Source organism: Lactuca virosa, chromosome 6, assembly GCF_052849685.1.
Source record: "Lactuca virosa cultivar CGN04683 chromosome 6, Lactuca_virosa_CGN04683_v6, whole genome shotgun sequence".
In the NCBI taxonomy this organism is placed as follows: domain Eukaryota; kingdom Viridiplantae; phylum Streptophyta; class Magnoliopsida; order Asterales; family Asteraceae; genus Lactuca; species Lactuca virosa.
Window position 1 is genome coordinate 103,505,484 of NC_136431.1, and position 10,953 is coordinate 103,516,436.

Here is a 10,953-nt window from a genome sequence, read left to right on the forward strand (position 1 = left end):
ACTTCCCTAACACAAGTTAGGTAAGGTAAGCTTTAAATAACATTAATCTTGGCCTTATCTACCTCAATTCCTTTTTCAGACACAATGTGACCCAAAATGAGACCTTGACTTACCATGAAATGACATTTCTCAAAGTTTAAAACTAGATTTGTTTCAATGCATCTTTTCAAAATTTTGGTAAGATTGGTCAAGCATTCTTGAAACGAGTTCCCATATACTGTAAAGTCATCCATAAAAACCTCAATTATGTTTTCGCCATATTCGGAAAAGATACTAACCATGCAACGTTCGAAAGTAGCCAGGGCATTACACAATCCAAATGGCATTCTATGGTATGCGAAAGTGCCAAATGGACATGTAAATGTTGTCTTTTCTTGGTCTTCCGGTGCCACCGGGATTTGGTGAAAACCGGAGTACCCGTCTAGACAACAATAATGAGATTTCCCGGGTAACCTTTCTAACATTTGGTCGATGAAAGGTAATGGCAAATGATCTTTTCTTGTGCTTGCATTGAGTTTGCGGTAGTCAATACATACTCTCCACCCGTTTTGCACACGGGTGGGGACCATCATACCTTTGTCATTCTCGACCATCGTGATTCCCGTCTTCTTTGGCACGACTTGAACCGGGCTCACCCATTTGCTATCCGAGATTGGATAGATCATTTCTGCATCTAGGAGCTTCAATATCTCTTTCTTGACCACTTCCATCATTGTCGGATTCAGCCTTCTTTGCGCGTCCCTACTTGGCTTACAATCGTCCTCCATTAAGATTTTATGCATACAAGTAGAGGGAATCAAACCTTTAATATCCGCGATCATCCAACCCATTGCCTTTTTATGTTCCTTTAATACTTTGAGCAGCTGTTCTTCTTCCCACTTTGTTAGGCGAGTTGAAATGATGACCGGAAGAGTCTCGTTGTCTCCCAAATACGCATACTTCAAATGGTGAGGAAGTACCTTTAATTCTAATTCTGGCGGTTTAACAAGGGAGGGTGGCAATCTTGTGTGAGTTTGAGGTACTTCAATTTGCTTCACATTAAATTGGGTGGTCTTCTTGATCTCTAAATTGTTGACTATTCTTTCAATTTCGGGGTCTAGCGAGTAGAGCTTCAACTTCTCGGCTAATTTCGCATAATCAAATCCCTTGCTCAAAACCATTTCCAACATGTCATCATTAGACAACTCGAACAGTTCCTGAGTTAATGGTTCGATAACATCTATAAAGCATAAAGATGAGACATCACTAGGATACCTCATAGCATCATAGATGTTAAAACTTATTGTTTCACCATCAAACTCCATTGTTAAGCTTCCCGCATAAACATCAATCTTTGTTCTAGCCGTCTTCAAAAATGGTCTCCCAAGTAAAATTAGACCTGACTTTGAGGACACTTGTTCATCTAGATCAATGACATAGAAATCCGCAGGGAAGACCTATTGGTTCACTTGCACTAGGACGTCCTCCAAAACGCCTCTACGAAATACACTTGATTTATCAGCAAGAGAGATTATAACACCGGTTTCACTTAAGGGCCCGACATTCAATGATTCATACATCGAATAGGGCATGACATTGATAGAGGCACCAAGATCAAGCATAGCACTTCCAAAAGTGACATTTCCAATCTTGCAAGGGACCGTGAACATTCCAGGATCCTTACACTTGGGTGGAAGCTTCCTTTGTAGAATCGCGGATGCATTTTCATTCATAGAGATTTTCTCATTTCCTTTCAATTTTCTCTTGTTGGTGCAAAGCTCCTTCAAGAATTTTGCATATCTCGGAATTTGTTTGATTGCATCGAGTAAAGGAATGTTTACTTCCACCTTTCGGAAGGTGTCTAAAATCTCCTTTTCCTCCATATTCTTCTTTGAAGTTGCAAGTCGGGAGGGAAATGGCGGTTGAGTGGCTATGGGTGTTATTAGAGGGGTAGTCTTCTTTGGAACCCCAGCTTGTGCTTTGTTCTTGACTATAGGTTCTTCAACAGGAATAACTTCTATTTCTTCCTCTTCATCTCTTGGTTTCTTCTTTGAAATACTTTCTCCGGCTTGTTTGCCACTTCTCAAGGTTACCATATTGACATTTGGGTTCTTTTCAGTTTGAGAAGGTAATTTCCCACGGGACTCCAACTTGCTTATGGATGTAACTATATCTCCAATTTGTGATTCAAGGTTGGAGATACTAGTTCTTGTTTCTTTTTGGAATTGTTGGGTACTAGTGGCTAGGGATTTGACAATGTCTTCGAGAGACATTCCAGAGCTACTTGGTTGAGATTGAGGATGTTGTTAATGATGATGTGGAGGGTACGGTTTGGGTTGATAGTGTGGTTGTTGATGTTGGTAATGAGGTTGTGATGGTGGATAGGATGGTCTAACCAATACATTTTGAGGCATTGGTCTTGGGTTGTAGCTCATGTTGGGATTTGGCTTCCAACTTGAATTATATGCATTTTGGTAACCGGATGGCTTGTTGGGGTAGTTTTGGAACTCCCCCGTGGCATTTACATGCTCCGCATCTTCTTGAAGGATGGGACACATATCCGTAGGATGTCCCATTGTTGCACATATTCCACAAACCATCACTTGTGGAGTTTGTCTCATGGTTAGCTTTTGGACGACAGAAGTTAGATCCTTGATTTGAGATTCAAGACTTGATGTTCCCACTTCATTGACTTTTTGTTGTGTATCTCTTTTCATGTCTTGGCGCGGGCCAAAATGTTGAGAATTTGCGGCTATGGTGCTGAAAAGTTGTCTTGTTTGTTGTGGAGTTTTACTAAAGACATCACCACCACTTCAGGCATCAACTAGTCTTCTCTCCATTGGTAACAATCCCTCATAGAAGTGTTGAATGAGGAGTTGTTCCGGAATTTGGTGTTGTGGGCAACTATAGCATAAGTTGTTGAACCTCTCCCAATAATCATGAAAAGTCTCACTTTGACCTTGGCGGATTCCACAAATCTCATTTCTAAGACTTGAGACTCTAGAAGCGGGGTAGAACTTATCAAGAAAAACTCTTGCCATGTCGGTCCATGAATTGATTGACCCCGGTGGAAGATAGAATAACCAATCTTTTGCTCTATCGTCCAATGAAAAGGGGAACGCCCTTAGCTAGATTTGGTCATCGGTTGACCCTTGTGGCTTCATACTAGTGCAAATAATGTGGAACATATTCAAATGCTTATGCGCGTCTTCATTTTCTAACCCACGAAAAGTCGGGAGGTGATGGACTAAACTTGACTTCAATTCCGAACCCCCTTCCAAAAGCGGGTAATTGATGCCAGTTGGAGTTTGTGTAACATCGGTCTCCATCATTTGCCTCAAAGTTCTTTCAGGAACTTCTCCTCCGTCCGCCATTGCAATTGGTTCAATAATGGATGGAATTTGTTGTAGAGGTGGTGTTTCGGGAATTTCTTGGCGAGGGTCGGGACTAGAATCGGGTTCTATATCACTTAGTGAAACAGCTTCAACCTACGGGTCCCCTCGTGGGTTAGAAGTTTGACCACGTTTAACTCGTTTTTCCATCGTTAAACGCCTTGCCTCTTTTTCAATTTCCGGGTTGTAAATCAAGTTACCTATACGTTGAGATCTGGGCATAGAGAAATAAATTGATTAAAAATAAACCAATCCCTGGCAACGGCGCCAAAATTTGGTGGTTGTCGAGGCCAACAAAAATAAATACCCTAAATATTATACGCTAAAATAGTGTATAGTGGTAAAGGGATCGTATCCACGGAGATTGGTCCAATTTTTATGACTCTATGATAATCTTGTTGTACAAACACTTGTGAAACTAAAATGAAATAAAATTAGGGGATTTTGATATTTTGAGATTTTTAAGAAAGAACTATGATTACACTAAGATTTAAATAAACATTTTTAATAAAGATAAAGTTTGATGTAAAATCAATAAGAGAAAGATGGTTGACTTTGGACTTTCATTACTTGAACATTTGGTTAATTAATCATGAGAATGCCAAGGTGCAATACTTGTGTTTATAATTTAACTTGGCTATAGCAATTTATAAGCATAAGTTGCCTCAACTCTTCTTTTGTATTAAAATGACTAGAGAAGCTCATAGTACATTTCCTAAATCAAAGTCACAAAACTAATGAAGCATGTAGTTTTGTGAAAATCAATTAGCATTAAGTTTTACGAGTTACCAAATCCAAAGAGTAATCAATTGCTTTCATTACCACTATGGAGAAAATATTTCCTTAGTTTAAATGAAATGAAAACAAACATTTAAACTAATTGTTGCTTGTTAAATTGAAGACCCATTACTTAGCCAAGAATTTAACCAACAAAAATAACATTCATATATCAATATTCATGACCAAAGATATATAAACATCAAGGAAGTTTTCATAGAAAATATAATCATAAACATTAAACAAAAGTTCATGGTGTTCTTCAAAATAACCAAAATATTCAAGCAATTACATCAAAAGCCAACCAAATGAAAGTCTTAGCCAAGCATGGCTAAGATAAAAGAAATGCAAAAGAGTTTAGAAATACCAAACATTATTCAACATGATAGATGGAAGAGAGAAACACCAATCTTCAAAGGAAACTAGAATACCATCTTTTGTATCTAAGTGTGTAGTTGTCCCTTCTTCCATTGCCCTCCCTCTCTTTTATAGTAAGAGTAATGATTAAATGAGGGATGGGCATGAAAAGTGCACCCATTTTCCAGCCAAAAAGACCATTTTCCGGATTCAAAAAGCCACCAAAAGATACCCAATAAGCATCCAATAATAGAGTCAACAAGTCAAAAACCCGAAATCATTCCAGCACAATTCACGCGGACCGCGTACGGACTCACACGGACCGTGTGGGTCTAGCTGATGGTATAATTTGGGCCATTTAAAATTACAAACCAACCCATTCTTCTAGTTTATGCTCCAGCCCAATTGCACAACTCTTGGTAGCCCATTTATGTTATTCCAAAACCTTCAATTGTTAAGCAAGTTCCCTCCATGCATCATCTCCACTAGCTTTCAAGCCCAAAGTTCTTGTTATCTTCCAAGTCCAATTTCTTCTTAAAGATCCCGTTCCGCTAGTCTCCTTAAAATATGCAATTAAGCTCACGAAACTAGAAAGTACCCGAAATAGTCATAAAATAACAAAAAGGAAATTATGCATGAGAATTAACTAAAATATGAATGAAATAAACTAAAATAAACTATAAAAATAAGTAATAAAAATGAAACTATCAGAAATCCTACAAATTTCTTGTTCGCTTAAACTAGTGCTCTGATACCAACTGTGACATCCCCAATTTCTCGGCCAGAAAAGACCGATTTGTTTATGCTTTGTTTTAAAATCAGAGTAATCGTTTACAGAAAACAGTTGCGGAATTTGTTCCCAAAACAAAATGTGATAAGAATTTATCAAAGCATTTCTTTAAAGAAATGTATTTTCATTAAATAACAAAATCTCGGGATATCATGTTCCGATACAGACCAAAAGCATAAACAGTATAAAATAGACCTTACAACAGTTATTTATAACTACTGATCTATAATCCAAAATCTCTCGTCAAGTCCACCAACGTATACTCTTGTGCCATTACCTGTAATGCAAAGAAAACTGAGTGGGTCAGGCTTGGGAGCCTGGTGAGCATATAGGGTTTTCAACCCACAATAATATAATTATTATATTTAATCATCAAACAATCAACCCAATTACCCATCCCTATTATCTTCTTTATTTCTTAAGGTTTTACGCTAAGAATCAACTATCCTTTATTCATTCGTTCCTAAGGGTTGACCTAAGGAATTGGCACGAAGTCCATTGCTGCCAAAGTTTATCTATCAGGTACTAAATCCATAGCTATCAGGCGCTAACTCCATAGTCACCAAGGTTCACTTAACAGGCGCTAACTCCATAGTCACCAAGGTTCTTCATTAGGCACTAAGACAATAGCTGCCATGGTTCTTTATTAGGCACTAAGACAATAGCTGCCAGTGTTCTTTATTAGGCACTAAGACAATAGCTGTCAGGGTTCTTTATTAGGCACTAAGACAATAGCTGCCAGGGTTCTTTATTAGGCACTAAGACAATAGCTGCCAAGGTTCTTTATTAGGCACTAAGACAATAGCTGCCAAGGTTCTTTCGTAAAGAACTAATTCCATAGCTGCTATGGTTCATTCATCGGGTACTAAATCCATAGCTACCAATGTTTATCTAACAGGTACTAAGTCCATAGTTATTATCGTCTATCTAACAGTACTAAATCCATAGCTACCAGGGTTCGTCTATACGGTACTAAATCCATAGCTACCAAGGTTCATCTATACAGTAGTAAATCCATAGCTACCGAGGAGTATCTTTACAGTACTAAATCTATAGCTACCGATGTTTATCTTACGTCTCATCCTCAAACTCATCCGTCATCACACACCAACTAATTCGTCTACCCATGTTCTACCCAACATATTTGTAGATATAACATACATATACAGTTTAACTCATTTAAAACCTATATAAAACATCCATTCTATGCTTATCTCAAATAAACAATAATATATAAACACATAACACGTATTTCGTAGCAAATACTTAATACTTATATGCTAGATGAAAGTAACTATACACTCACTCACAACATAGATATAATACATTCAACCAATACTTGTACTAAGATCGTGTTTATGAAAGGGACTATACACTCACTTGATCAGAAGATGACCGGACAGCACTACGGCTCTAAGAGTAGTACTTATTCGGTGAAACTGGAAGATCTTCTCACACCGGGCTTCTCGCAGGCAGAGCTTCGGCTCGGAAACTCTTTTCTTCTCGGGATCTTCGGGGGGTTAAAATAGGGTTTAGAGAGAGTATCGGGAGTGGGAGAGAAGAGATTGAACAACCAAAATCGGCCGCCCCTTGAATTCTATTTATAGGGTCATTTTTCAGCTCTCACGTCGTGAATTTTAAGTTCTCACGTCGTGAACTTAGTCGTCACTGCATGCGTCATCACAGGTTGCGTTTGACAGGCTCTGAAAGGTTAAATCATTGAGTTCACGTCGTGAACTCTGACACAGTATCGTGGTTCGCGCCCCGAACTTCAGAAATTCATAACTTTCGCATACGAGCTCGGTTTTCGACGTTCTTTATATCGACGCGTAGGTGAGACTATGCTCTACAAGTCTCGTTTAGACTCCGTCGGCTAATTTTGATTTTATTTTTATTATATTTTTATTATATTAGTTTTAGTAGGCCCGGACAGGAAAACTCCGTTAGAAATTCATTACTCCTTCATCTGACGTCCATTTTCGTATTTCTTTTTACCGTTGGACTACTATCAAAGAGATCTTCGATTCTCGTTTAGATTGTTTCGGCTAAATATCGCTCGATCTCATATTCGAACTTCGGGCTGTACACTGCTAAGCCGAAACTTTGAAAAATCATAACTTCCTCATACAAAGTCAGATTTGGGCGTTCTTTTCATGCACGCTCTCGGTTTAACGTATTCTACGACTTTCGTTTAGATCGCTAAATCCAAATATCGCTCTATCGTAAATTCACTATTTACGTCGCGCTGTGTCGTGCCTGTTCTGTCGCGAAACTTCGACATGTCATAACTTCTTCGTTATAACTCGGATTTCGGCGTTCTTTATATTTTCGTAAACCTTGAGACATGTACTACAATTTGGTTAAGATTAATCATTCTAAATAATCTTTCATCAAAAAGTCATTTTTGATGCTTATCATCTCTAAATTGACTAGCCCGGATCTACGGGCGTTACATAATACCCTCCGATCACACATAGATTACCACTATAGGTAAGTATAGTGAGAAGACTCACCTCGTAAGCAAGCAAATGAACCTTGTACACGAATCAGCGGTCTAGCCTCCGCCTAACACATACATTAATTATACCTAATTAATAATCGGCCCTCAAGGAAGCTAGGCTAAACCCTCTACTAGCTCATAGAAGGATAAAAGACCATTTTACCCTTCCATGGCCTCTATAGCCCATAAATTGACCAAACCCTAAAAGTCAACAAAAGTCAACTGTAGCGCGTACGTTGGGCGTACAGCCCCTCTACGATGGGCGTACTGCCTCGCCATGCAGGTATCAGGAATTCTCGACCCTACACTGCGCGTACTGGGATCACGCTCGGCGTACGTTCCAAATTTGTTCTTTCCACCATCTTGGTCTTAACCCGTTAAGACCATGGCTCTACTCTCAGATATGGACTTCCTAAAGGCTCATACTTTATAAAGTTCGTGACTTTAAGCCTTTGCATGGCTGATAAAGTCCCAAACACCAAAACTCTCACTCTTTACTCTCAAAGTAGCTCAAATCTCATGCATGGGGTGGTTTCAACGTCCAAGACTCCATTTTTATGAATACACTCCATTGAAGACACTCAATGGGACAAGTATTAGGCTTTGGAGTTTAACAACTTATAAAACTTCAAGCTTTGGGACCAAAAACCCTAAAATGGTCTATTTCATTCACAAATCAAAAAGGATGAGAAAGCTTTGAGCTTTATACCTCCAGCTAGTGCTCCAACCACAGAAAAGCTCAGATCCAAAGCCTAGACTCCAACTCTTTCTTTCTCAATGCTCCTTCTTCACTCCAAGGATACCACAAGAACACTTAGAATCTCACAAATGGATACTCAAACTCAAGGAACGAAAATTAGGGTTTTAAGAGGGTTGAAGACTGGAAATGGTGGCCAGAAATGAGGCCATCATGTTCCTTAAATAGGGACACATCACTCAATTAGGGTTTTCACCCCGGGCCTAGTACGCCTAGCGTACCCTTTGGTACGCCCAGCATAGTAGGTGGCTCCACGTCCAAACCACGCACATGAGTACGTTGAGCGTACACACACGTACACCCCGCGTACTCATTTACCACCTTCTCTCAATTAAAGGTCCACAATTTCAATAGAACAAGGGTTAATGAGACATACCTAATCTTGGGATGTTAGATGATCCCTCTCTTCTCTTATCAAAACCTAATTTCTTATATTGATGATCATCATCCCCTCCTGATCCTGAAATTACCCAAGGCGAAAAATTGGTCCCTAATCGTCTCTTTTCTTCTTGGTATTTGAATGACCAGAGGGCTATTATTATTCTTAACGCATCTCTCACTGAGGAAGCAGTTGCTGAGATTATTGGTTTACCGACTGCCCGGGGTATTTGGTTTGCCCTTGAAGCCGCATACAACAATTCATCGGTCGAACGCATTCCAAATTTGAGGGACCAACTTCGTCTGTCGTCAAAAGGGTCTGCCTCTGTTGCAGATTTTGGCTGAAGGTTTAAAAGCTTATGTGATCAACTGGCTGCAGTGGGGCTCTGGTGGACATTTCCGATCAATTACATTGGTTTCTGTGTGGTTTGGGTCCATCTTTTGAGACTTTTTCCACCTGTGTGAGCACCTCTCTACAGACACCAGTTTTCAGGGACCTTCTTGCCCAAGCAGAAGGTCACGAAATGTTTCTCAAATCCCTTCATGGATCTACCTCACCGCCAATAGCCTTTATAGCAGACACCACTCCCCACCCACCCACCTTTCTAGGTCGTAACCCTTCCCGGTCTCATGGTGGTATCAATGGTGGTCATGCTAGAGGCTGACGCCCCCCTCACTGCCAACTTTGCCGAAAAATGGGCACTATGCAAACCAATGCCCAAATATTTCTCAGTTTGCTACTAAGGCGGTGTCCACTGATGTTGATCTTGCCAAGGCTTTTTGTAACATTCGGATTTTCAGGTACATTATTGTGTATGTTAATCTTGAGAATTATGGAAAGACTCAACGATTTGAGGGTCCAACTCGCCGAGTCGAGTCGAGTTACTCGCGTGGATTTAATGAGCGGACTCGACGAGTCAGAGAACCGACTCGTCGAGTAGGTTCTGGGCAGAGAAACCCTAATTTCCTAGGGTTGGGGCCTATATAAGGGAACTTATGCCCCCATTCACGCCTCACCAGTTACCCTACACCCCTGAGAGCAAACCCTAATGGCCATTAGAGATAGAGAGTGAGTGAGGAGTTAATGTGAGTGGTTTTGGTGCATCCTTTGAAGGAGATTTGGAGAGCTTGGTGTGTTTGATCAAGGAGGGGCTGTAGATCCAGAGTTCTTCAGTGGTTAGCTTCAGTGCAAAGGTAAAAAGCTCCTATCTTGACCTTTCCTTTGTGAGATCTTAGTTTAGGGATATTTTGAGGGTTTTCTCCCATCCATTCTTGGCAATGAGTTATTTGAGCATATTATGAGGTTGAAACCTCATATCTGGACTGTAGAAGGACTTGAGAGACCAAAGATCCAAGCTTTATTGAGCTTGAGTCTAGCTTTTGTGCATCGTGTGGCTAATGTGTTGTATGTGGTATTTTAGGCAACTTACTAAGCTTCGTGCTTACCGTGTTCTGTGATATGTGTTTCAGGTACTTTTCACGATATCGGAAAGGCGCCGGTTATATTCGCTATAATCCATGACGTAATCTCACCATATGACCCGTTTTCTAGTGTTACAACCGTGACGTAATCTCACTATATGACCCGTTTTCTAGTGGTACAACCGTGACATAATCTCCTTGTATGGCTTGGTTATGTTCGCTATAATCCCCTTATAGGTCCCGGATTTATAAACAACCATGTTCTTTTGAGGGTGATAGGACCCGACTTTAAAATCAGGTTTTATTTCTTTTTTCACATAGGACTCGCGGCCTATAAGACCCGGTTGAAAACCGAGACATTTAATTCATTTAATCGACCCTTTAACTCTTTTTGTAGTAGTAAAACTTGACAATTTCAATAGAACAAGGGTTAATGAGGCATACCTGATCTAGGGATGTTAGATGATCCCTCTCTTCTCCTATCAAAACCTAATTTCTCATATTGATGATCATCATCCCCTCCTGATCCTGAAATTACCCAAGGAGACAAATTGGTCCCTAATCGTCTCTTTTCTTCTTGGTATTTGAATGACCAGAGGGT

The 10,953-nt window shown here is 39.9% G+C and overlaps 1 protein-coding gene across 1 annotated transcript; it reads right to left on the reverse strand.

The window, feature by feature from the left end:
- Nucleotides 1-1,436: 1,436 nt before the first annotated feature.
- On the reverse strand, nt 1,437-2,252 carry LOC145121810 (uncharacterized). The gene has a single exon (XM_079057510.1). The coding sequence runs from the start codon at nt 2,250-2,252 to the stop codon at nt 1,437-1,439; it is 816 nt and encodes a 271-aa protein (XP_078913636.1).
- Nucleotides 2,253-10,953: the final 8,701 nt, after the last annotated feature.

Bases quoted from the DNA above. Each gene is read 5' to 3' on its own strand.
- LOC145121810 (XM_079057510.1), bottom strand. From the start codon at position 2,252: ATGTCTCTCGAAGACATTGTCAAATCCCTAGCCACTAGTACCCAACAA.